Raw genomic sequence first — 27,470 nt, forward strand, 5'->3', positions numbered from 1 at the left:
ATAATATAAGTCTCATATAAGGCTTATTATATAAGCTGTTAGAAGTTTGCTTGGTCCCTTTCTACATCCGTAGTATTTTTGGAAGTGTTATCTTCTGTGCAGGAACATATCACTTAAATTTTTTTTTAAGCCCTTCTGAAATTTGGGAGAATATAGTGGAAAATCAGTATTACATAGATTTTGGGTTTGTAGTCTAGTTCCTAGAAACTGTACAAGTTGTATTAGACAATCTGTTCCAAATGAAAATTTGTTTACCAGTCTTGTCTTTTGATTAAAAAGGTGTCTCAGCTGTATGTCACATGGTAGGTGGGTGAGGGGGATTAAGATTCCCACTCCTGAGTGTAGGAAGTGAAGAATAACTAGAGTTAGGAAGAGACATCAGGGCAAAAGACCAGGAAATTGCAGCAGAGGGGTACAGGAAATGGGTGGGAATTGAGGAAATGCATTTTTCCTACAATGTGAAATTAATGTAAAGTCTAGCATTTGTAAAGTCTATTTGTAAAGTCTAACATTGAAACCCACTGAGAAAATGTGCCCCTCAAAATAATAGATTATGGACAACAGCAGCTTTCACTACTGTTGCTTACATTGTTTTTTTTCTGTTGTCTGGAGAATTATTGTGGTTCTCTATGATTTTTCACTCTCTCTTGAGTTTTAAGGTGTTTTTCTTTCCCATTTCCTCTTCACCGTACACTTCCTGTAGTCTAAGTGCTCCCAATGAAGCTCTGAACAGTTGGGAAATGTCATGTTCTCTCTATATCCTTAAGTCAGCTCTGTTCAGAAGTACTTACAACTGTGTGGAAACCCCATTAACCCACTTTAAAGGTGTGATCAAGGTCCCATGACACATGCCAGCCCTAAAATTATGCCATGAAATAAGCAATTAACTTTGTTTAGCATTTAATCAAGCAGTTAATTTTGAGACTGGCTTGTTAAAATATCCAACTTCGAGAGAGGTCCTGCAGATACGAGTGAAACCACTTCACTTTGCTTCTGCAGGAAAAAAATTAATTCTTAGCATGACAGTTGTGAGGCAGCATTCCAATCGTTAGCCAGTTTTCCTTCCTGCTCATTTTCCTTCCTGTTATCCTGGCACATCTGTGCTGTTTGTGGTCCCAGCACCACTGCAGGCACGGCTGGTGTGGGTGATGCTGTTCTGTGCTGTGACAGGGCTGTGCCTTCGGAGCTGAACTGAGCCAGGCCCAGCTCAGGGCTGTGCCCAGCTTAGTGTTTGCTAAGAATGCTGCCAATCCAAACTGGAAGTTTAAGAAGCAGCTTTTTAAACCTACTATAGTCCTGTTGTTTACATGGCTCAATAGATTATATTTATGTGAATACTCAGTGTGAATATTATGAACAGGATCAAAGATCATGAAAATCTTTTGCCTATTGAGTATTAGTTTTGGGAAGAGGTTAAGAAGTTTTGTAAATTACAATCAGTTGTCACTCATTTAATACATGTTTTTTAAAAAAACACGTGCCTATGTATGCATGACTGATTTTTCTGCTTGTTTAACTCATGTAATTTTAAAATTGGGGGGTTTTTATAGGTAGAACTAATTAAACCTTCTTATGAATTTATGCTTCACTGTTTTTCTGCTTTACAAATAATTACTTTCTTTCCCTTCCTTTCCCATATCTCAATACTATCAGCTTCTTTCTGTGCTCACGATGTATGGGTTGATCAATGTGTGGCTTATGCTATTCTGCCCCAAGTATGGACATATTTCTTAGCCAGAGTATAAGTAACAAGGCTATATTAACTTGGGTCTCTTTCTTCCTCCAAATTTAATGAAACTTCATCTGTTTAACACATTTGCCTTTTGTCAAATATGATTAAAATTGGTAAGACAGATTTAGCCCAATCAGACCTCATTTTCCCTCTCAAGTTATTAAAATAGCTTAGTTTTCAGACTGAAAACCCTCTTCATCACAGCATGGACAGTGCAGTGTGTTGCTGTACTGTATTTCTGAGTTTGGGATGCTGCATCAAAGGCTTTATGTGTATTGGTCTTCCATCTCATGGTTCTCTACTTCCTCTCCACAACCAACAAAGTAGTTGGAGCCTATTAAATCTTAAACATCAGTTAACAGTCTCACCTCATGTCTTTCTATTTCAAGATGTCATGTATTTCTATGTGTCAAGGTGAGTGGTGACCAGTGTTGAGGAACTTAATAAAAAATTCCCAATAAAATAAATACTAGACTTCCTAGACTTTCAGTGGTAAGATGTTGGAGAGTGATAGGATGAGAAGGTTAAAAATGGAAGAGAGAGATTAAAAATTAACCCCCACAAAAAACCAACCCCAAACCTTAGAAAAATAAAATTAATATTTATGCAGATAAAAATTGAGTGCACTGTGGTTAAAGACAATATCCTTCCTTCAGGTTGCCAGAAATATGTCTTTGTATGTGTTGGTGCTTTGGCTGTTACTGCAGTGAGATCTGTAAATGGAAGTGTGCAACCAAAACATGTACCCAGAGTGATGGGTGGAGGAGTTTTAAGAACCTTTTAGCTTTAGCTCTGCTGCCAGGGTGTTTGGTTTTAGGTGATGATGGTGGGAATAGGTGAGGCAAGGGGGGAATGGAAGCTTCACCACCAAGTTCATGTGTCTGCTGTGCTCTGTGTGGAGTTAAACCAAACCCTGGAAATGTGAGCGCAGGATGAGGGGCTGGGAGGTCATTTCCTTGTACCTGAACGAGTCTTTGGGTTCCGTGGCTCAGCAGCTCCTGCCACCAGATCCTTTACAAACTTTGTGTGCAGGAAGCTTTTGAGTTAGTACTCAGTTAAGAATTATAATGCAGGAGAGAGTCAAAGACTTTCCTGAGGAAAGTGAAATTTTCTTAACTACGTGTGGCCACAGTTCCCGGTCTGTTAATTCTGGGTGCTTGCAGTTAAACCACTGCAGTGAGTGGTGTGAGCTCCTGGGAAGTGGAGGGGGAGGCTGGAGAAATGTTTTGGTGGGAGCACGGAGCGCTGTGCAGAGAGCTGTAGGTGGGACAAAGTGCTGTGTGCATGTGGTTTTTCTGAAAACCAAAGTGCCTTTTTTTAATCTGTTCTCGTAGCTGTTATTTAGTAGAGGTCTTGGGAATGTTCTCAGTCCCAGTACACTGATGGCCTTATAAATTGGTGAGGCAAATGTAATCACAACTCTTCCATCTAGAAATGCCATGTTGATGCTTTCTAAATTGCAGTGTTTTGGCATTTTAAAGAAAATATACTTTTACTTTCACAGATTAAGCTGCCACCAATGATGGAAATCATAACGGCTGAACAGCTGATGGAATACTTAGGTTAGTAATTACAATAAATTGTATTCACTTGTATATTATACTTTATAGTGAGTAAAAATGTAGAAATGTTTTATTTACTGTTTCATTCAGCTTTGCTTGAACTCCTGATCCAAGAAAACTACTTAGAGTAACCACAGTTATTCCAGAAAACTTCTGGAATAACTGAATATTGCAAGTGGTTACTCTAGTGATGCAGTTGCTATGGCTTAGTACACCAACACATTGGTAGATTTAAACTTACTTATGTCTCTTATATTGTTGTTTTGTTATAGTTGACAGAATGTAGTTAGTCAACTGTGTCTTTAATTGTCTGCAGTAACTCTAATCCTTGGAAATGTGACCCAATTAAAATAACAGGGGAAATTAATGTGGTCAATGATTGGGGTCTCATTTGCAGGCACTACTCTGTTATCACAGTCAGTGTTCAGCAAAATTGCAGCTCTTTCTATCTGACAGGGCTGTAACTTCAATACTCCCCATGACCCAGCTGTTAAAAGTGCAGCTGTGATAGTACTTAAGCTGTAGGTACCTCAGTTCTTTCCCTTTGTAGCCTAAAAAATATAAAATGTTTGAACTTAATAGACTAGGTTTGATTTTTTTTTTTTAAGCGTGAGAAAAAACCTTACTATATTTTCCTTTTTTTCCTTTTGTTTGTAAAGAATGTAGCTTGTTCTTTTCAGAAGTAAATCACTGAAACTTCTGGTGGAAGAAAAAAGTTAACTACATAATTAAAAAAAAAATCCTAAGAAATCTTTTGGCCTGTGTCTAAACATTTCTTGTAATTGTGTTGATAGAATAGCACTGTCTGAAGTCATTGCATAATTCCAGTGTGTATTCTTTCTTGAAGGCATATATTAGCTTCTGGAATTATCTTATTAAATTGAATAACAAAATTATGTGCTCAAATTACTTAGGTTCCTATTCAGTCAACAGGATTAGCAGTTGCCTCACGGTTCTTCTTCAGCTGAAAAAAAAAAAAGCAAACCAAACAAAACAGACTTCAACCACTTTTAACTTAAAAGATTATAAATTAGGAAACCTATAATGATATTTGTCTTTGAGTAGAAACATTTTTTTAGTAGTGGAGCAACAGAGTAAATACTAAAAACACTGTAATAAAATCTGGAAGATGTGGTAAATCTTGAAGCCCAGCGTGTTGATTCTCATTTGTGTTGTAGACAAAGATGGAAGGCGGGTGTTCTGGTTCAGCCCCGGGCAGCAGCCAGGCCCCAGCAGCCACTCACCCACTCCCCCACCAGCAGGATCAGGGAGAGAACTGGAAGCCAGACAACTTGTGGGTTGAGATGAAGTTTAATAGGGAAAGCAAAGCAAAAGCAGGAATTAATTCACTGCTTCCCGTGGGCAGGTGTTCAGCCTCTCCAGGAGAACAGGGCCCCCTCACGTGTAACGGTGACTTGGGAACACAAACACCATCACCCCAAATGTCCTCCCCCTGCCTCCTTCTTCCCCCCCTTTATATACTGAGTGTGATTCCATATGCTCTGGAATATCCCTTTGGTCAGTTGGGGTCACCTGTCCCAGCTGTGTCTCCTCCCAACCTCCCATGAATCCCCAATTTCCTTGCCAGTGTGGCAGGAGAAAAAGCAGCAAAGCCCTTGGCTCTGTGTAAGCCCTGCTCAGCAATAACAGAAACATCTCTATTATCATCCCTGTGTTCAGCACAAATCCAAAACAGCCCCATTCCAGCCACTGGGAAGACAGTTAATTCTACACCAGGCAAAACCAGCACAACAAGTTTTGTAGAATTATTGGTGTCTGAAACATATGCCAAAACATTGCTAGTATCACTCAGCAGAAGTGGTTGCCTTTTTAAATTGTGTTATGGAATTACATGTTTTACCATGAACAGTTTGACCTTTTTGTGTTTTTAAGTTAAGATACAGAGGGAGGTAAATTTCTGAACAATTAAGGGATTATGAAATGCTACTTTGGTAACCATGTTGGCCATTTGAATTAATTTCTTGATATGGTTTTAATATGGTTTTTATACTGATATTTTACTCCATAATTATGATTCAGATTATGAAACAATGCTATCTCATTACATTGGTTGGAAATTTCAGTGATGGTGGTTGTTATCAGTCAGCTTCATTCAGAAGTGTTCATAGAACTGTTGAAGCTTTGAGTATGGAATAAATTTAATTTTTTTTTTTTTTCTTTAGGAGACTATATTCTTGACGCAAAACCTAAAGAGATATCTGAAATTCAGAGACTTAACTATGAGCAGGTAAGGAACTGCTCCTAAAATACACTTGCTTATGTCTGAGGAAACTAAAACTTTTTCTCACCTAGGGTTTATCACCTTGTTAAAAACCAGAAGCATATAAACCATTGTTTGTAGTTTCTTGTTTTATATATATTTTATTTATATATACTTCTATTAGTGCTTAGTATCTGTTAACACAAGAAATTATTTTTTTTTTTGCCTGTTATGAATGTAAGAATTTGGAGTTTATTGAGGAACTGTAACACAGAGGTACAAATAAAAGTATATAACAGGGTGGTTGCTTTTTGAAGTCTTCTCTTACAAGTCTTCAGTGTGATCTGCTCTGTGGTGCCTGCTAGAGTTTCTCTGAGGGTGTAAACTGAGCAAGAGAAAGGTCTTGTTCTTAATAGTGATAGACAAAAAGAGATTAATTCCACGTTATGAAAGGCAATATTATTTGAACTGACCACTGTTTATCATCAGAGAAGTCTTTCTATGCTAAAGATAATGCTGTTAGTTTAAAAAAATATTGATGCTGGGCATACTATCTTGGAGCAAGTTTTTGAAGCTCTGTCTGTAGTCATGGCTGGTTTTTTGGTTACTCATGGAAAAGTGATTTGAGTTTTTTATAGGTTTCAAGCTAGTTCTGTTTACTATTCGGTCCTTTTCTTCTTACTCTTATTCAGGGTTGAAAAACCAAATCAAGTAACTTGGGATTGATTTGTGTCAAATTATAGGAATCACTTTTGTAATAACAAAATTGGCTGGTTTTTTGCACACAGTTCTGGGCTGTAGAAGGTTTATAGCTATAATCAACCTACAGGAGGGTGATGAAAACTATATGCCTGGTGAAAGTACAACCCCTATAGCTTTCTTATGCTCAAAGATATGGGTTTACTACATATATGTCACATACCTTAAATATTTCATTGTAATTTTAAAGAAGCCTTCTGTTCTGGGAATCTTCTAAGTTGTTTTGAAGGTACAGAAATAGCTGAAGTAGAAATGATACTGTTTAAAATGTAGGGAGAAACTTCTGTGGTTTTCTGGTCAGTTTGATGTAATCCTGCTTCATTTGCAAAGTAAACATTACAGAATAAATGCAACTATTGTCTGTAGATGTATGATCTGAATTTGTGATGACTAGTGCTGACTTACTATAGACTTCCTATTCTTTTAGCAGAGTAAGAGTGTAAAAAAATTTCTTTCAAAATCCCTCTGATGGTTGGTTTTTTTCATGCTTGATATCTGGTCCCTACTAATGACATGCACTTGTTCAGTTGGTTTGCTTTGCTATTATAATGATAAAAACTTTTTTTAAGAAAGTCTGAGCTAGTCTTGAGAATTACTTATAAATCTTGCTAAATTCTAAATCTTGTGACAGCAAAATTGTCAGTAGGATGAAGCAACATGTATTGAAGTACAGGGAGCTTTTACCTTCCTGGTAACAGAAGGTTGACAGAACAATGCAGTTAAAGGGTTGCAAGCATTAAAACTCTCTCATTCATTGTAACCATGCTCAAGTGCAGGTACTGGATCAGAAGACAACAGAGGCAACTGTCTCTAACCATCTTAATGGTTATTAGAGACCAATTAACTTGGTCTGTGAATCTTTTGTGTCTCCATCTCCTGTCCAAACTGTATTTCTGGGTTTTGTCGTGGTTTTTGTTCTCATTGTTGCAAGCCTGAATTCCTCTTAAGCAACAGAATGTTGCAAAACCCAACAAAACCCCAAACAAACAACAAACAAAAAGTGCCTCAGTTTCCCTGCATTTTTTGCACATATTTTCTAATCATACTCTTTGTGGAATCTTCTCAATTGGTGGAAAATTCTTTTTCCTGCATGTCAGGAAATTTTCTTGTCTGTTGGTTCAATAGAACTGTCTCACAAAGCACTTTTTCTTTGGCTCATCTTTGCTTTGTGTAATTGGCTCTTCATAACTTGATAATTCTCCTTAGGATTCCATTGGGATCAATGCTACAATAAGTGCTACTTTCATGACTTGTTTCCACAGTAGAATCTGCAGGCCATTTAAAGGTCTGCCCAAAATAAGATAGCAGACTTTTCTTATGAAACAGAAAAAAATCAGTCTTAATTGTTCATCACTTTAAGTACTGAACCCTGAAATTAGAATTGGCAGGTAGATCTGTGTAGGTCTTTGTTTTGTTCATTTATTATGTAGTGGCAAGTACTTCAGCTTGACTTACAAGGCAGGACTTAAAGGAGAGAGGAAACCTCAAGAAAAGTCCCTTGGAGCTTCCCTTGTAATTCAGTTTTCTTGCCAACATCTGGCTTGTGCCCATGGGAAATAGAACTAAAAGCAATAGGAGCTGCCTAAAAGCAGCTTATGGGTGTAGAAGAAACAGTCAGATACAGTTGATTGGGGGGGAGAATTCTTATTTTTCAGATATCTTCCGGCACAATGAGAATGAATTATGTAAATAAGCATTGAAACAACTGTTTAGGTGATTTCCCCATCTGTACAATTTTTTTGAAGCGTTGAATCGATGAATACTACGTGATTACGAGTTGCAAGAGTAACCATCAAGTGTCCAAAGCTCTGTTTGGTCATCTGTTTTTTCTCTTTCTGCTGTCAGAACATGAGTGATGCCATGGCAATTCTCCATAAGCTGCAGACGGGTCTGGATGTCAATGTGAAGTTTACAGGTGTTCGAGTGTTCGAATACACACCTGAATGCATCGTGTTTGATCTTCTTGATATCCCCTTGTACCACGGGTGGTTAGTGGATCCTCAGGTAACTCCTTTTTTTCTTTTTTTTAAATAACTCAGAGTATAAGTTATTGGGAGCGTTACTCGTGGGAGGGGAACGTTTTAGATTTTTAACAAGTCAATAATGATTATGGTAATGGATTTTTTAAATCTTGTGAGAAAAACTGAGGAGGGAATACAGACTGTGTGTGTTTTTTAGTGCAGGAACTTTGCAGAGCCCAGGTCTACAGTCAAAACTACTTGAAAAGCCTTCTGTGACTGTAAATGAGAATTGTTTTTCTGAGGTAGATAAGTCACCAGACACAGCATCCCAGTCGTAGTTTTTGGAGGCTTATTAGAGAACACTTGGGAGGAATGCAAGGTCACTTTCCTCCTTCTTTAATTCTGATTTACTAGGCACTGCTTTTGAGAAATGAGGATGGTGGAATTGATTGGAGAGAACTGCATGTTTAACAAACATATAATTTATTTTTAATTATATTATTTAATAAACAGGGCAGTGGTACCGTTTAATTAGGGGAATACTGGTGAGTTTGGCTGGAATAATCTGCCTCAGATTTTTTTTCATGCCTTGTTGGTGAGAGTTGCTGTTCTCTTACCCCTTGGAGTCCCCCTTGGCCCCACTGATCCAAATGATGCCCTATTCTCTCCTCCATCTGCTTTAGCAACAGCTTTGATCCTAAGGGTTAACTTAAAGATTTAAAATGGGATCTGAGACAGCAAAATATGTAACACTCTGGGCTAAAACTTTTTTGTCTAGACCAAAGGGGGATAACATCCTCTCTTTGAACTCTTATTTTCTTATGAGTAATTGCCATAGGCTTGCAGTTGTACTCTGTCCTTCACAGAGGTAAGTTCTCTGTTCTGTTCCTTCTTCCTGCTCCAGGTTGCTGACATAGTAAAAGCAGTTGGTAACTGCAGTTACAATCAGCTGGTGGAGAAGATCATTTCTTGTAAACAGTCAGACAACAGTGAACTGGTTAGTGAAGGTGGGTAACATTTTTTATGCTTTATTAAAGTAGCCTAACAAATCCAAGTTACATATTTTTCATGTGGGTCTTGCTATGTAGAGATACAAGTGTGAAGAGCTGCATTCTGCCTGCTGAGCTTCTTTCCCTGGGCTGGCAGACAGCACTGTGCTTGTCCTCTAAACTTCTCTGATGCAGTTTCTGAAACAGGAATCAGCTGCATTCCCTTGATCTATTCAGTGTACTTCTTCAAAAGTGTGAGAGAACTTCCCTTTATGAAAAGGTGGTATGGGCAGCATTCAGGTTGCAGCTCAGCTCTGCATTATCTCCTATAGTTAGAATATGAATTATATAGTATGTGACAACAGGTAAAAAAATCAGTAGTATTAGAAGTGGATACAGCACTTCTGAACATGAGAGGATTCTCTACAATGCTCTGGTTTTAGAACTTTCAACTTGTTTTCTCCTCCCTGAACGTGTTCACTTAGATTTGTGGCAATATTGGGGGCATCTTAGTGGTGGGGGGGAGATAGGAAAAATACTACTGTTGTAACCAGCTTTTATATTAGCAAGTGTGGAACAGGCACACGTAACATTGTGTATTGCTTTTGTAGGGTTTGTTGCTGAGCAATTCCTAAATAACACAGCTACACAACTGACATACCATGGACTGTGTGAGTTGACTTCAGCTGTCCAGGAGGGAGAGCTTTGTGTGTTCTTCAGGAACAACCATTTTAGCACCATGACCAAATACAAGGTATATTCAACATTCTTGTCTTTACTGTTGTGTTTTGTGTTCTTGTTTCAAAGCAAATCTTGATTTTTCCCCTGTCCTGAGGTAGAAATAAATTCCAGTTTGTTACATGTAAATATGGGTTATGGTGAATGTAAGGTCTGTGGCAAACGTTATTTGTGAATTATTGATTACAGTGTTTTAGGTATCAGGATCCATTATTGCTTTAAATCTTCTTGTAGCTCTTCCCTTTATGTTCAGTTTGCTGCCTGTGTTAACTCTTTGTGCTTATGTGTAATGACATACACTTCTTCCATGGCTTAAATTTACTTACAGTTTGTGATTGGCAATGATAAGGTTAATTTACTGAATTTCTTGTTTCTGAGGATCTAAAACCTTGCTTTACATTTGGGCCAGTAGATGAATAGTTCCATCACAGTGTTCAAAATACCAGATGTTTGGAGAAGTTGAGATGAACTACAGTATCTGTTCCCTTTGTTAGGGAAGAGATTATTTTTTAATCAGAATCTGGAGAAGTAAAATGGTGGGAACTGTGAAAGGAGTATTCCTGGATACAAAAAGCAGGTTTCAACTTGGTTAGTGCTTCAGGAACTCCTTCTTCCATGGAATGGATGCCACTGGCTTGGCAAGTTTACAGTTCTCTACTGAGCATCTTTGTTCTAAAACAACTTTATCTTTACTAAGATCATAGTATATGAATTTTTACCTTTGTATAGAATTCTTGAAATTATATTTTGATTATGTTATTAAATAAGAATTTAATTTCATGTATGCTTGTATTTGTGAAAAAAGAGACGTATGTGACATGCAAAAAGGTAAAGGGCCCACTGGTTTTGCCATCTGTTGTGTGTAATGTCATGTATCTCATGTGAATGGCACTTGTTCTTTTGTCACTACTGGTCCTTTTTTCTCCCTCTGTTGATCTTGACTGTCAATGCTTATCTTTGGCATTTTGAATAACTCCTTACAAGCTGAGTTAAAGGTCTGAATAGTCCTGATAAATAATGATTAACTCTACAGGCAGGTAACAAATCTGGTTCTCTGGTTGCTTCTTAGAGCACATCTGAGATCTGTTTTAAATCTTTGTACAATGCCACTCTCCTAAAGCAGCAGGGCAGGTAAAAGGAGCTTTCTCCTCCCTTCCTCCATTTAAAAACCAAAAAGCTATGAAATGTGTCTGTTTATGGTCAAACATTATACTTCCTGAGGCAGCTCATTTAAGTCACAATTTTAAGTATAGTTTTGCTTCTCTCTATTCTTCTAAATTTAGTTCTTGCAGTAACTGGTAGTAGCTTGTGAATCAAGCCTGTACATTCTTTTATGCTTGCTTTTGTGATGGGGGATGAGGGCAGGGGGAACAACCCCAACCTCAAAGCCGTTTGGTTTTAGAAAGGAAAATACTAAATCAAAGTACAGCTGTACTTTCTGGATACAAATGGTACCTAGAGGTGCAGGATACCCCCTTTACTTCATCTAAAGGATATTCCAGGTAAAATATTAAAGGAAATCGTGCCTTTTTGTGCTATTATTAAAACTTCTAAAATACTTATATTAAGTACAGTCAGTGAGTATCACTTTGACCTTGTGGATTATAAATAGAGACTGTTTTTGTAAGATGTAGACTGTTTGTAGTCTTCTGCAGCTCAGTATTTAGATTAAAGGCCCAAAACTGGTGTGTTTGTCTGTGCTTTATCAGCTGCATAGTTGTAAGCACGTACTTCTCAGTTGAGGTCCTTTTTCCTTTAAGAAATAAAATGCAACACTTCAATGAGTTAATATCAATAATATAGAACAGGTTAAAGCAGTGAGTAAAAATCTGTGTCTGAATTTTACCTGTAAGAACTAAATCCAAATCCTAAGAAATACTGAGTTAAAATATTTGAAGAACAGTATTATTTGTTTGTGTATTTAAGGTTTACTGCTGCTAAGTCACAAGGATTTTAATCTTGTCCTTTTTGAGAAGTCTTAGAATTCTGAAATGCTAAGTTTTGAAATATAGGCCATTATTCTTGGGTTTTGTGGTCAGTATAGTGACCTCACTTGCAGCTAGTATTTAATTTCTGTGTTATCTTCAGGCTTCTAGTTCCTGAGGTTGTTGCTTTTAAACAGTGTCCATTTTGCTTTGGGTTTCTGGTGAGTAGTACATTACAGAATTTGAGGTATCAAGAAACTCTTTCTTTTAATGAACACAACATAATTTTTAGTTTATATTTAAAGGCCAGCAGCAACTCTTCTGGCTGCTTCTAACCTGCCCAGCTGTTTGCAGTAGCTGTGACTAGGTGGTCTTTCACATCAAGAAAGTCAGAAATAGCCAAGATCAGCTCTCCAGAAATTGTGGAGCTCCAGCATACTCATGTGAGTGCCAAATGCATTGTTGCCACAGAGTTGAGGTTTTTCAACTGCTTTATTCTTTCCATTTACTGGTTTTAATGCTCATTCTGCAGATGGAGTTTGAGCACTAGTCAGCAGTAGCTGGACTATGAAGACGTCCGGAAGTCCATCAGTTAGGAAAAATGAAGACACAACCTATATCAGAGAAAATGAAATGTAGAACTTTTAGGACAAGAACTATGCCATTATTTTGTCTTTCTCTAATACTGCTTTTCCCTCTTCTCCCTTCAAACCAATATATGGAAAAGTATAAACAAAGCAGTTACCAAGTTAATGAAAAGGGAATTATACATTTAATAAATTATGTTCATGTAATAAAATTCATGTATTTTTAGAAATACACTTTGAGTAATTAGCAATTATTATTCTAATGAAACTAATGCTTCAACTTTGGGCAGCTTTCATGTACAGCTGAGACAGTGACTTGTACACTGGGGAATTTTTTTTAAGTTCAGTGTGGGGTTTTTTAAGGCTGATTTTTAGTGAAAGGACTTGGATTTTGATATGTTGTCCATTTGCCCAAGTATTTATTTTTCTGCTTCCTGTCCCTTTAATTGCATATTAATAGTCTTGGCTCATGTGATTATGCAGTAATAATTTTCAGCAGTTAAAAATGTGATTTTATTTTTTTGCCTTTGCTTTTCATTATGCAGATAATAAATACATCAAATGGTAATTCCCTAGATCAAGGAAAAACAGGACTGTAAAGAGGGGATCAGTTTGGTAAGAAGATCTTAGTTCAGTTGGAATGTTTTTCCCACTGACTTGTTTGTACTAGAGCCTGTTTTCTTTACTGAAAAAATATCGAGACACCTGTTTGGATTTTTAAGTATGTGTGTTTTCTAGTTTATAAATGTTGGGTTTCTGCCTCAGAACTCAGCAGAGACTTTTTTTCCAATACAAAGTATATTTCATAGCAATAATTGTACTTTTTTGTTGGGCATTTAAGATTGGCACAGTAGAGGCAGTGGATATAACTGCTTAGAAATATGGTTAAAATATTTTTTCGTTTCTTAGTAAGTGTAGAGTTTTTATTTTGAGGGTTATTCTGTTGAATCAAATGGAGTATGCTTTTAAAAAAGCCTTAATTTTCTCTACCAGTTAAAGCATTCATATAGACTAATATTAGAAAACCAGGACTCATTCATGTCAACTTAAAACACCTTCACAAAAACCAAGGGATCTGACCCAGAAGTCCAAGAGAATATTTACATAGAATTTAAGAGATAAGGCTTAAATTATTTCTCTTTACTGTATGAAACTACTGGAGAGGTGTTTGGTTTTCTTTTTCAGTTTTCTAAACTGCTGGTAACTTGGTAATTGGCATTAGAACAAGTAGTTTAAAAGCATTAGTTTTAATGATTTAATCTGGTCATGAAATTAGCCCAGGAGACAATTGACCAGGAGACAATTGCTCAGCAGAATAATCTTGCTTTTATCCTTAGCTTTATTTCAAGGTTTTTATATGTGAAACTATAAAAGCTGGGCATTGGTCTACAATATCTAAACATTGATTCTTAGGATAAATAATTATTCATAACTTTGTTGTAGGTACAGTTTATTGTAATAGTTATGCACTTGAGACTTTGTTTTACTCCCTAATGACAACAGTTAGTAGTAGATATTATTGCTGTATATTATGTGCTAATATTTGGGGGGGGGGGCAGTGTTAACCCATGAGACTGGATATTTATTAAAAACCCACACATTCAAAAATAAATCTAAAAGATAAGCTGGTAATAAGTTTAGAAACGGTCAGTTAAGATTTTATGAGGGTAGAAGCATTTTGTCAAATATGGTACTGTCCCTGGCAAGGTGTATTTGAAAAACATATCTCTGTACATTGTTTACCTTCATTGCATGACCTTAGTGTGCTGATCATCCTGTTTGAGCTTTGACTCGGGCTAGAAAGCAGATGTAGAATCAGAACAATGATCTGTTAAGTAGTAAACATGTTCTGTTCTTTACAGTTTTTAAAGCCTCCTTCCTAGGTTTTTAGTTCAGTGTAAATAAGTGTTTCTACACTCAATAATTCTCCCTGATTCTGGCACTGTGTGCCCTCTTTCCCTTTTTCTTCTCGTGTGTGGCCCTGAGTGGAGCTGGATGCAGGAGCTCTGGTAGGGTACAGGTGTGGTGTGCGACTGCTGGACCCGTGGAGCTGGGAATACTGTGGGTGTAGGTGGTGTGTCCCTGTCTCCCAGCAGCCAGGCTGATCCCATGATCTGGCAAGTGCTGGGGAAAGGGTGGTTGGTTCCTGGCACCAGGCAGGTCTTTATTTAGTGCAGCTCAAATTTAGAGGCAGCGTGAAGGTCATATGATAAAAGGTTTTTCTCGAATCACAGGATCCCCTCAGTGGAATTTGGCTGTGCCAGTGGAGGTAGCCTGGGAGCCTTTGGGAAGAGAACATGCATGGCATGAACAGTGTGCCTGCAAAACCAGCCTGTGGATGTGGCCTCTGTTTTCTTGTTGCAACTAGAAGGAATAAAACCATGGAAGTTCCTGGAAGATTGATGTCTGTACAGATGAGTAGCTACAATATACCTTAGAGAAAAAGAGCTGACTCCTCTTCCTTTGTGTATGAAAGTTGTCCAGTTATTGCGAAAAGTTACACGACTGTTACAATATTGTGAGGGTCCCGTTTGGTATTTTGAGAAATTCATTTGAATTATACTGAGACGAAGTAGAGATCAGAGCACTTGATAAAAAACAAGGGGAGGATGACTTTGGATCTCTGACCTGTGCTTTCCCATTGTTCTTTCATTCCAATAACTGAACAGGAACTCTGTCTCTTGCCAAGGACTGGGGAGCCTGTGTTTGTTGGTTTGCTGGGTTTTGTTCAAGGGAAGCAGCACATTTTAAACTGAGCTATTGGTGTTGGAAATAGAGCGGTGGTGTGTAGGTGTTGGGGGTAGTAATGCAGTTTATTGCCTTTCATTAGGGAGCTGTATTAAATTTACTATTTAATGTGACATTTTTTCAATCAGTGTTCGGGTACAGTTCAACTGAGGAAGCCTTAAAAGCAAAGGAAGAATATTAATTTTATTTGATTGAAATAGTTCTCTATGTCAAACAATTGTTAGCTTTAAACTGTCTTTGGATGACAGATACTAGATTCTAATCCCATCAAGGCAATGATACACCTTAATATTTGTGTTTAGAAAACCTCATTTTTTAATAGTTTGGAGATTGTGAAAGCAGTAACATTTTCCTATTTCAGTATTAGTACTAAACTACACAGCTTATGGGCTGTTTACGAAGTAATTAAAAATATGTGGCATAATAGAGGAAAACTTGACACTCACCCCCTTTTTTAGGTTTTGTTTGAATCAATATATTGGTCAAAATAAAATTTAAAAGGTCCAAATACACTTACCTTAAACACTCTGGGATTTTATTATATTTTCTTTTACAACTTTTTAAAGTCATCTTATGTATGAGATGCTGTGAAATAGGTATTCTGTGCAAACTGGAAATGTTCTGAAATTACTTCCTTTTATTTTCTTGGGTGATTTTTAAGCATCAGGAGTCACAATCAGTTTTTAAGCAGGTTTCCAAGGGAAAGATGATTCCTTAGGTCATGTTATATGGTCAGACTTGTTGCTGACAATTGTAGTTATGTCTGTAAGGGTAACTTCCATTCCAAAGCTTGAACATGTAGTAGTGTTGTCTGTGTTTGGTTATGTTTGGAGTTATTTATCTGTTCTATTTGGCTCTTTGTACAAGTGCATCTTATGATATTAGGTAATATTAGAATAACAGCTGCATGTGAGTCTTCAAATATTATTTTTTATGTTATGACCTCCCAGTGGCAGGAGGGATGGCTGTGAACATGGTGGGATTGGAGAGATCTGATGGTAATTTCAGCATCTCTTTTGGACAGTCGTTTAATGGCTTAAGAGAAATCAGTGAGCTCATCCTATATGTGTTGAATATGGATGATGTTTCCATTTCTGGCCTGTTAAATCTGTGAAATCATTAGGACAGGATCTGCCTCTTGCTGTGGTACATCTTTAGCCCAGTGATCTTTGAGAACCCTTTTGTGTGCTGCTGTAATACAAATAGTAAGTTTTTGTGGATGTCACAATAAACTGCTTTGATTTTTTACAGCTAAACCACTGCAACAAGTGTTTGCATTGTCTCCTTCACTCCCAGACCAGCCCAGTTTATAATTTCAGAGTTGGAAATCAAGAAATTTGGCCTTATGGAACTGTAAAACCATTAAAATTACAACAAAAGCAGTTTTTGGTGACAAGTCATAGCAGGAATCTTAAATTTACATTTTTCAGTTGAAATAGACCTCAAATTCTATCAAAAGCCATTCTAACCCATGAAGTCTGAGATGTGGTCATTTTGAGGTAATGCCTCTTGGATTATGTGGAAAGATCACCTTTGTCTCCCTGTCTTACCCTTGGAATTTAATGTGATTTGTCCTGGGACTGAAAGTTTTCATTGCCAGGTGTGTTTCCAAGGAGCTATCAAGGTATATAGCTTGATATGGATCAGTATATTCATTCTTATATATATTCACGTTTATATTAATTTCTAGTCAATATGAACTTTCATTAAGAAGGAAAAATTACAAGATGGAATACAGAAATTGTGTGGCTGTTAATTTAGCAATGCATACTAGTATCTGGTGGTTTAATCAGCTTAATCAGTTAATTTTTAAACTTGCTCAAAACTCTCAATGAACGTTTTATTGGGATGCAACATTTGTGTTACCTGATCATTTCTCCTACTTAGATTGTAAAAGGTAATTTTTTTTTAGTTTTACACATTTTCCTTCTTGTTCTGCACAGGGTCAGCTTTACCTGCTGGTGACAGACCAGGGCTTTCTTACAGAAGAGAAGGTTGTCTGGGAGAGCTTACACAACGTGGATGGGGACGGGAATTTCTGTGACTCCGAATTCCACCTACGGCCTCCATCAGACCCTGAGACAGTCTACAGAGGGCAGCAGGATCAAATAGATCAGGTACTGCCTTTCTGTTGTATTTTTCTGTTTGCTTGTGGCTATATATAACATTTAGTACTTATTTTTAGTTGTGTGTGTGTAATTACACAGGTGGGTACTCATGCATGTATGGGACTATAAAAAAATCCTTTAGATAATAAGGTTGGGGTTCTCCAAAGTGCTGCTTTTTGAAAGTATTAATATGCTTTTGAGGGAGGAAAAGTGAGACCAACTGAATAGTTTGGAAAACGATTTTAATCTCTTGGAATCCACTTGTGCAAAAAACTTGGAAATGTCACATCTGCCTTGTATATGGGAACAGAACCAGGCTGTGGAACTTGTCCTCCATGACAAACACATTTCAGCTCATTAATATTCTCATAACTGAACTTTGCCTATGTTGCCCACTGGCTGAATGTAGGACAAAACCCTCAGCAGACTGTGTGTCGTGGTGGGTGTTTGTTACTCTTCATGAGATCCAGAGCTGACAGAAGTTGTGTCCAGGGTGGGGCTGAGTTGTACCAGTTAATGCACAAGTGCATGGCAAGACCAAACTCCTTGGGATTCTTACATTCTGAACAAGCATCAGTTTATAATTATCAGCATTAATGTTTTTTAAATACTGGGGGGAATATTAATAAGATGCTTATTAATAAATTCAAGCGCTGCATCTCTCTTGCAGAATAAAAATCTGGGAGAGATAACAGGGCTGGTAATATTTTGAGTTGCTGTTTGGTTCTATGCAAAACTACACTTGATTTTCTCATCTGCTGAGGAGTTGGTGTTCCTAATGTATTCCCAGCATTGTTCAGTGGAGTGGGGACAGATACTCCATCAAGCATAATCAGAGTCTTAATTAGAGAAAATTACAAAGTGACAGCTTCAAAATGTTCTTCCTAGAACTGGTATGAGCTGACACACTGTCTTCTACTGCTGTTCAGGTAATGGAATATAAACCTGAAAGCACAGTTTTTTAATTAGCTTTTGTGTTTTGTGTGATGGGATGTAGGCACTGTGAGAGGAGATACTAAAGCAGCTGTTCTGCAGTTGAGGTTATGGACAGGTTCTGAAACAAATTCCTGTTTTCCATTTGAAGATAAGGCTGGCAGAAGAGGGAGGGATGGATGGTGCTGTGTAGCAGCACATGCTGAAAATTTCACTTGATGTGACTTGACTCTTTTCTGTGTGAAAGAGCATTAATAACCAAGTTTCCTGTTTAGGATTATCTGATGGCATTGTCTCTACAACAAGAGCAGCAAAGTCAAGAGATTAACTGGGAACAGATCCCAGAAGGAATCAGTGACCTAGAGCTAGCCAAGAAGCTCCAGGAAGAGGAGGACAGGAGAGCTTCTCAGTACTATCAGGAGCAAGAACAAGCAGCTGCTCAGGTCCAGGTAAGAAAGCAGCATTACAGAATATGATCATGAATTTTAGAGAGTATTACCTTAATTGCACAGGCACAACCTGTGTGTGTCCATGTTTCAGCCTGGTGAGACTGTTTACATCCTGTACAGCAAATGCCAAGGGGAATACAGGAGTCTTTAGGAATGTGCTGGTTGTTGCAGTGTGCCTGGAGATGTAGCAGCTGCTGACACTTCAGTACTTTAAAGCTGGCCTGACCTTCTAAACTGGGGTTTCATTTGTTTCATTCAAATTGGAACGATGGGATGAGTTCATATGTAAGGTTACAGAGGTGGTGTTAGCTGGTATTTTAAATTACTTGCAAAAGAGCATTCAAATAAGAATTTGTTGATAGCAGTTGAAGCTTTGTCTTGCAGAAGTTTGTTGCTGTACATTTTTAGGTGATTCTGTCTATGATATCGTGTGAATCTATTCAGTCATTTCAAATTGGACAGGTAACAGTTTCTCCCAGTGCACCTTTCTGTCCCATACCCACCATAAGCAGCTGATTCAAAATGCTTTGAAAATGGGATTCATGCACATGTATCTACAAAAATGCAATTTAACTGAATCTTCTGTGCAAGAGGCAATGTTTAAGTTGGTGTTCTGGATTCAGGGAGTTCTTAACAACTGAAGGCTTTTAGAACTGCTTATATTTAGAAATATGTAAGAAATTATGTGTGTGAAGGCTGAATCTTCGGCCTGGAGCAATTCCGAACCATTATCTGATGTTTGATAAGCATGAAACAAGAAGTTTGACAGTTAAAAGTTGTGTTATTTCCACTGCTTGTTGCTTTAATAGAACCACAAGTAGCTGCTTCTAAGACACAGATTCACCCCTGCTGGCTGAAAAAAGGTAGAAAGAACTGAAGAACCTGCTTAACAGGTTGCTGCTCATTTGCAGCTATGAACAAGCTGCAAATAGATGGAATAGATGATGAATTAACAAAACTTATGTTGCCTTTGTATGCAAACCCCCTTGCCAAGTTCTTAATGAGTTCCTAGTCACAAAAAGCTGCTGTTTTGCCATATCTCACTGTCAAAGCCACCACTTTGACTCTGTAAATTCTGAAATGTGGATTATGTTCTTATAAAAGAAATCAGGAAAAAATTCCAGTACAGTAACACAGAAGTGCCAGAAAATGCTTGAAGCTATATTTTATTATTGAAACAACATCTGAATACGTGGACACAACAGAAGGGACACACAGGCCTTGAAATGTGTTTCCAGCTGACTTAATTTTTTAGAAATCAGCAGGTTTTGTGGAGGTTCTGGAGTATTTATACAAAAAGCCCTTACCTGAATTCTGCTGGTTTGCCTAACATTTAAACTTCTGTTTGTGAACTTGGACACACAGTAACACTTCAGGTTGCATCTACAATAATGGGTTTATTCACAGTTTTATTTTTCTCCACAGCAGCAGGTGCAAGGTGCTGCTTCTCCAGCCAGCGCGAGACAATCCGGGAGTAACGAACGCAAACGGAAAGAGCCTCGGGAGAAGGAGAAGGAAAAAGAGAAGAATAGCTGTGTTCTCTTGTAACAGAACATGGATTCACTCTGGAGCCAAGTGCATGTCCTCAGAAGCAAAAACAAGGAGTACAAAGGAAGACAAACCTGTTACACGCCGCCTGTGCCTGATTACCCCATGGATTTTGTTCCTGTTCCAAGAGGATGGATGACTTTGTTACAATCACACAGACTTCCTTCAAAGTCAGAGTGCGAGCTGCCCACGAGGGAATTCCAAACCACAGTTGGACGCGGCTGTGCTTTGAGTTAGTCACAAAAATACTGCACCTTGTAGCTGAACACACAAATCATGGCAAGTCCTGTGTCCCAGTGACATCCATTACCTGTCCATCAGTCAGTAAGCTATCTTCTCTTCTACTCTAAACAAGGGAGGTCATTCATTTTGGGCAAGGCTTTTCCCTGAAGTCTGTACCCGAGCACAACAGAGTTCTGTGTTACTTACCTGCTATGAAGCTATATCTTAGGCTGGGTATAGTCTTCATGACACAAGAGCCCAAGTGACAGCTGGGCACTGCCTTCTCAGTGTGTCCAGATTTCTTTGCTTCTGGATCTGGTATGTTCTTTTTCTGAACCCAGATTTATACTGTGTTACTGCTCTCACTGCATCTCCTGGCCAGCTTTCTTGCCCCGAGAGTATGTGACTTGATAGGCATCACACAAAAATTGTCATACAAAAATGGGGCATTTAGTAATAAGCAAGATGAATATTGTTTGCTTTTCTTGCAATTACAAACTGGGTATGGCAACTCAGATGTTATCAGGGTTAAACAAGTAATTTTATAGGTAACTTCTTTTTCTTATTATTTTTTCTCTTGTAGGTAAACTGGACCAGATAAGCTTTTATTTATTGACCTCTCCGTATGATAGATGAATGATGAGAGGAAACTAAGGTCTATAATAATCCTTATATTCTATATAAGAATGCAGAGTTAAAATAACTAACTATCTGCCTTTTTTCCAGAAGTACCTTGAACTTTAACATGACGTTAACGTGTCCACTTGTGTATTTAAGCAAGTGTACTGTAGTTAAAAACACACTTTATTTGTTTGTTTTATAAATCGTGTATTCTTAAAATAAGCACACTTCTGAAGGGTGAGAGAGCAGTGAAGCTGCTCTCTAAGATGGGTTGGAAGCTGGTCAGGTGTAATATTTTGTTTTTTAAATCACTAATTTAGAATTTTTGGAAACCAGATTTTTTCTAATTTATGGGAACCAAATAAACATGTTGTGTCTTGTAGTATTTATAGAATGCAGAAACCGAACACTTGATGAATTTTGAGGGAACCACAAATCTTCCTCCACTTCCATGAAATCAGTAACAATTACCTTCTTGCTGAACCTTTTGATAAAAATTTCTATTTAGCAATATGTAGATACTTTTGAAAAAGGCTGCTTCTCCTGGGCTCTCAGCCTTAGCACTCATACACAGTAACCTGGGACAGCTAAGGCAGCCAGGTGGAATGTGACATTCCTGGTTTCAGGAGTTTGGAGGGTGTCTGTTGGAAGAGGGTGTCTAATGCAAGTCCATCAGTAAAAAGCTGTTTTAAATTATTTCGAGCAGACTTTGCTGCAGTGATGGCAACCAGTCATCACACAAATCTGTCATCTACCTAGAATGAAAATTAGATAAAGGAAGAATGTCTTACTAACTAAAGGGCCAATTTTTATCACTTTTCTTCCATGCCTTTTCCTCTTTTGTTTGTTTTGGGGGTTTTTTTCACTTTTGTTACAATTTCCCTTTTATAATGATGAAGTAATGAACAGTAGGAGGTCTCTAATGCAAACTGTACATTTTAAAATGTCTCTTCTCTAGAAAAGTCACACCCAGAAAAGTAATTTTAATACTTAATGTGTGCAGTTCAGACCATTTTCTATGTCAAAGCAAAGGTGGATGTCTTTTTTCCTTTGCAGCAGCCTAACTTCTTCAAACAAATTAATGTGATGGAGGATCACCAACATAATGACTTAGCTATTTTAAGCAGTTCAGAAACTATTCCAATAGTGTCAATAACAGAGACTTTAAAGCCAGAATGTTGTTTAAAAACATTCTGTTACTAAGATTTTTCCCAATTTGTGTATTTACATTTATTTATTGACCTTGAGAAATAAATATGTCAAGCTAAGTGTTTGTTATTATTTTCAGTGACAGTATTGCCAGGTTAAACTCCTTTTGGAACAAATCTAGCTGTTGTGGTTATGGAATATATCTCTTTGCCTAAGATACTTGCTCATATTAGAAGAATTCATGTAACATTTCCACTCTCAGACAGATGTGCCTGAAACCCAATATACTGCAGTTACAGGAATTATTGCCATTTGGTCACAGAGGAGGAACAGTTAAATGCAATGCTCATCATGAAGCTGGGACTCCCAGATAATTCAATTTCTCTTTCAATAAAGGAGAAAAGGGTTTCAGGGTATCTGAGATGGCAGGCATGCTATGGAAACAGTCCTCTGTTAATATCCTTTTCCTTTACAGGTCTTGAAGCTTTGGAAAAAAAGAATTCCTGAAATCTAGGGCATTGTTCTGCACAAGTTGAACATTTTAGTAGCAAAACTTACAAGCAGATGAGCTTCCTAATATCCAAAATGAAAGACAGCTGGAAGCTTAATTTATGCCCTGCTGAGACTAACCATTCCAAAAGCAAATGTCACACAGTATCTGAGGATCAACAAAACTGAACAGAATTGCTTTTACTTGTATAACAGTGAGCTTGGAAAACAATATTGCACAATAATAGTCATGGAGTACCAGAAAAACAGTATCTACTTCTGACTGTTTACTTAATTTGCCTTTTTTTTCAAGCTCATGTTCTGGCAAAAGGGTACAGATTTAGACCTTAAATCTGTCTATACACTTTAGCATGCACATGCTCCAAATACCTACATAATATATATGGAAGTGTCCAGAAAAGTAGAGTAGAACTTGTTTTCCACTAGGTAGCAGTTAGCACAGAAAACAGAATCACAGAATTTTTGTTTGTTGCATTATAGTTGTGACATATTAAAAAAAAGCTACATACAAGTATTCTTAAAATTAGCAAAAACCTGAGCACTGCCGTAGCGATAAATGTTTTTTCTAAGGCACTTTGTAAATGCTCCACCACAACCACTTTTCTTGTGACACTCATGGAATTGGCCACCCAACAAAGCAGGTCCAAGGGAAGGTTGTAACACCAGAGGATGAAATCAGCATTCCTGGAAATTCACTTAAACACAGTGCAAAAGCTGTGTTCTGGAGCTGTCCATGAATGTAACAACTGATGTGCTCAGAGTGTCTCTGCAGAGCTGCCCCGGTGGGTCCCAGGCAGGGGAGCTCCCAGGGGAGCCCAGGCTCTGTGTGAGCAGGGGTTGCCAGGCAGTCTCTTACTCAGCTGGTATTTCACATTATTGTCGTGTTCCTTCAAACTTGTACACACAAGCTCTTGAAAAAAATCTTTCCAGTACGTAATAAAAGGCAGTTTGAGTTCTTGAAATGCCATTTTTCTGTGCACTCAGCAGGAAATACTCGACTAAAAGGTGGAGCTGACGTACTTTTAACTGAACCTTTCTTCTTTCCTGCTGTGCTAGTTCTGTAACCCAAAGTTAGCTCATTGCTTGGATCAGCTCTTGGCATTAGGATGCTTATTAGAGAATCTATACAAACTACATCCTTAAATACAGCATACTTAATTAAGACCTTCTTTATTTTATATAAAAGTAGACTTCTTAAAAAAAGTCATAACCTTAAACAGCAGGTGCCTCAGGAAATGCTCGTTAATAAGTGCAGTATCCTCATTAGAAAGCATATTAGGGAAGAGCAAAATGAACAAGCTGTAGTTTGGCTGCAGTATAGTGCTCACATTCCTTCCATCTGTTCTGTGACGAACAAGACCTCGGTCACAAGAAAAATCCAGCACTGAAAAGTCCAGCACTATCCTGTAGTCCAGTGATAGCAAATGTCCAGTGCAAGGGCTGACAGTGGCAGTTCATGTTGTGAGGAGTTCAGGTCCTTCTGGTATTAAGCATGACTGCAATAGACTGTTAGTGCTGAGTGGGAACATTGAGTGAGTGACACTTTCTCACACAAAATCATGTGCACAGAACTCTGTCTGGTGTTCACTCCAGAGTGTTTCCATGTAGCTCCTTGTTCACAGCTCGTTCTTATCGTTGTGCAGTGGAAGAGCAATGGATTTAATCTCAGCTGTCACCTGCTTTGATGGGGAAGTGCCACAGGGAAATGCTGAGCAGAAAAGAGAGGCTGGAACATAAAAATCTCTATGCTACCTCTTGAGACTGTTGAGGGATTTGTCCTTAATTTTGCTGTTATTTTGGACACAAATAGCTGTGGCACAGCTTGCAGGGCCAGATTTTCTCACCTAGGTAATGCCCAGCACGCTCATTTCCGAGGGGGTTGGCACTGTGTGCACTGCTCTTCACTCTATCACACTTCACAGTCAAGATGAGCTGTTCTGACCCTCGGATAACTCAAAATATTTTTATTAAATGTCAGTTGCCTACTGTTCAGTGTCGGTCAGTGTCAGCTCCTCTCACTCTGAGCTCTCTTTTCTTGGCTCTAGAGAACTTGCCTTCATCATTCCTTCTCTGGTTTGTAGGATTACTTGTGTTCATGGAGAAGCTTCATGTGCTGAAAGGGGCAATTCCTTGTTTTTCAGGGTTAAAACCTTTAATTCTCTAGTTAATTATCATTAGAAACTCAAGATCCCATGCTTGCCTCTTGTATGCACAGCATACAAAAATTTCCAGCAGACTAGTGCTAGGTTTGGGAAGGCTGTAGGGAATGATTCACATGAAGTTCCAGCACTCAAAAGTAACTGAAAAGTTTGCCAGCTTAGTATGAACAGCACACTTCCAAATAATGTATTGCAACAACATGCTAAAAACAAAGGCAGCTGCTGCTCTCGGTGTGATCTGCTGATGAAACACGAGCTCAGGCACTGCAAATGCTCCCCTCACAGCCCAGCTGTGCATTCAGGGGAGCAGGGGCTGCTGGTGTGTCTGGAGTTTGCTGGGGCCAAAAGTGAAGGAAATGGGATTGTTTGAAATAGTCAAACACTAAGCCAAATGTACATAGATCTTGGGGGGTGGGCAGGGACACAAACTCAGCCAAGTTTTATTATTTTTTTTAATTGCTCCTTTGAACTGTCCTTCAGTGCTGACCCAAGTTCAGTTTAGGTCCCATCCAGCATAAGTGAAACAAACAGGGGGAGTGATCCACCAGTGTCTCACGAGCCCAAGCTTTTAGCTCAGATAAACTGAGGTTCTCCATCACAGAGCTGGATGGAATAATGTGACGCTTAGTTTCTCTCAAAGTTCATGCTCTCCTTTCTCGTTGAAGCCATTAGTAAAACCTGCACAGGCTTTTTGAGTTAAAACTGCAGCTGTAGCTTTTCAAAGGTAATAATATTATGCCAAGCAGTTTGGAAAATTTCACCTCACTTAGTTTAGCATTTTTTTATTTCTCCTACATGTGTTTCCAAAAGAGCTGGGACAACTGGGGTTTTTTGTCAGAAACGTTGTTTTTTTGTTCTGGCTCACTGGAAATGCCAAGGAAAGGGTCAAAACTGCAATTATAAGAAACACCAGTGTCAGTAAACTAAACTCATCTGAGTAACGGGCACACCCTTGGGTTTGGTCATCTCTTGTTTTGGGGAACTCCAAAATAACAATATAGAACAAAAAGAAGCCAATTTTCTCTCTAGTATTTTGGTGTCAGGGCATCAATGAGTCTCTTAATTTTAGGGGGTTTGTTATTGCAGATTATCCAGAGCCAGAAGGAGCTGGTTTATATTAATTACTGTTTTGTTTACAATTTTTAGTGAATTCCTTCACACTGAAAGTTTGAAAACTCTGTGAGTAAGTAACAGTATGGGGGGGGAGGGTTGGCCAATTGCAGCCCTGATAGACATTAAAACTGGGTTGTATTTACTGTAGGAAAAGAGATTGCTGTGGAAATAAAATCCTTCTTCTGTTAGGAAAAGTATAGTAGGTGGTGCCCTCAAGACACTGAAGATGGATACAGTGACCCAATGAACCTGCTTGTGGATTTTTAAACGACTTATAATTTGGCTTTTGCATTTTTTTATCATGAATAGTTGCAATAATCACACGTTTGCATTCCATACACTCAGGTTACAGCAGTGTGTTTGTATTTCTGGATTTCTTACAAGCCTTCTCTTAGGGGCTGGCAAGCAAAAATAACTTTGGAGAACCCATTAAAAAAGTGACCACAGGTACAAGGATTACAAATCTGTTGTAGCAAGGCTTTCTGTACCTGTATGTTAACTCTTGAGATCTCCAGTGCTGTTACATTATGTTAAGAAGTGCAACTGGTCAGGGAATTACAGAACAGACATTCATGAAATGAGCAGGATTCTGGTTTGGAGACAGTTTGTACTTGCCAAAAAAATTAAGAAAAAAAGCCCAGTTAATACAGGTTGCTGTCAGCTTGTAGTGGACAGATTGTGTCACTCTGAATGTCTTCTCCCTGTGTTTCTGCAATGTATTATCAGTGTTTGCAGGTCAAGCCTCACAAATTTGACAAGTGGTACTTTGAACTATAGGAAGTATCAAGTACTTGTCCTATCCCACAGGATTATATTCTAAATCTGTTGCTACTTGCTCAGTATTAGTTCTTACCTAAAACATCACAGAATATTAATACCTTACAGTAATTTATCAGGGAGTGAGAAATACTGGCAGCAATTTCCCCACAATAACCCAATACAGCTTTAATGTTAAATGACAGTTTGAGTTTATCTTTCATATTAAAGCTTTCAGCAAAAGAAGTTCTTATCAAAGTTTTCCTAAATAATTTTTGATTATCCTTTTATCTGCTCAACAGATGCATAGCTATTATTTGTACAACTTCTGATTATCACTTTTTACACATACACGTGAGCTTCCTAAAGAAGCCACTGGTGGAACACACAAAAATGAATCCTACAGAAGCTGCCCCAAGTTCTGCAGTGTTAAGTCAAGTATTTGTTGTCTTAACTGCCTTCACTGGGTCTTTTTACAATGAAATGTTTAAAAACAACCCCACACACGCCAAACCCCGATGTATTTTAGGAACGTTCCAAAGACTTCCAGATTGGTAATGTCTTCAAGATGCCACCAGAATTGTGCAATTCCTGTGTTAAATTTAGTTTAGTTGTGAGCCTGTTAGTCACCCAATGTTTACCTGGTCTCCAAATCTAGTTTGAAAAGGAAATGCAAAATA

At 38.1% G+C, this 27,470-nt stretch overlaps 1 protein-coding gene across 3 annotated transcripts in view; it reads left to right on the plus strand.

Annotated features, from left to right (window-relative positions):
- Positions 1 to 23,002, plus strand: part of MINDY2 (MINDY lysine 48 deubiquitinase 2) — a 28,031-nt gene extending 5,029 nt beyond the window's left edge. Inside the window, exons 2-10 of one of the 3 annotated variants that reach the window (XR_004359244.1) lie at positions 3,237 to 3,294; positions 5,478 to 5,542; positions 8,120 to 8,278; positions 9,140 to 9,242; positions 9,836 to 9,978; positions 17,166 to 17,339; positions 18,539 to 18,712; positions 20,141 to 20,800; positions 22,728 to 23,002. Coding sequence is in view for 2 of the 3 variants with exons in the window: in XM_032699921.1 (XP_032555812.1) it covers positions 3,237 to 3,294; positions 5,478 to 5,542; positions 8,120 to 8,278; positions 9,140 to 9,242; positions 9,836 to 9,978; positions 17,166 to 17,339; positions 18,539 to 18,712; positions 20,138 to 20,260 (999 nt within the window). In the remaining variant the exon portion in view is untranslated. Of the gene's footprint in view, positions 1 to 3,236; positions 3,295 to 5,477; positions 5,543 to 8,119; positions 8,279 to 9,139; positions 9,243 to 9,835; positions 9,979 to 17,165; positions 17,340 to 18,538; positions 18,713 to 20,137 lie in introns of all 3 variants that reach the window. The other 2 variants (XM_032699920.1, XM_032699921.1) reach the window with 2 other exon arrangements.
- Positions 23,003 to 27,470: the final 4,468 nt, after the last annotated feature.

The sequence above is a fragment of the Chiroxiphia lanceolata genome, chromosome 12, assembly GCF_009829145.1.
Source record: "Chiroxiphia lanceolata isolate bChiLan1 chromosome 12, bChiLan1.pri, whole genome shotgun sequence".
NCBI lineage: Eukaryota > Metazoa > Chordata > Aves > Passeriformes > Pipridae > Chiroxiphia > Chiroxiphia lanceolata.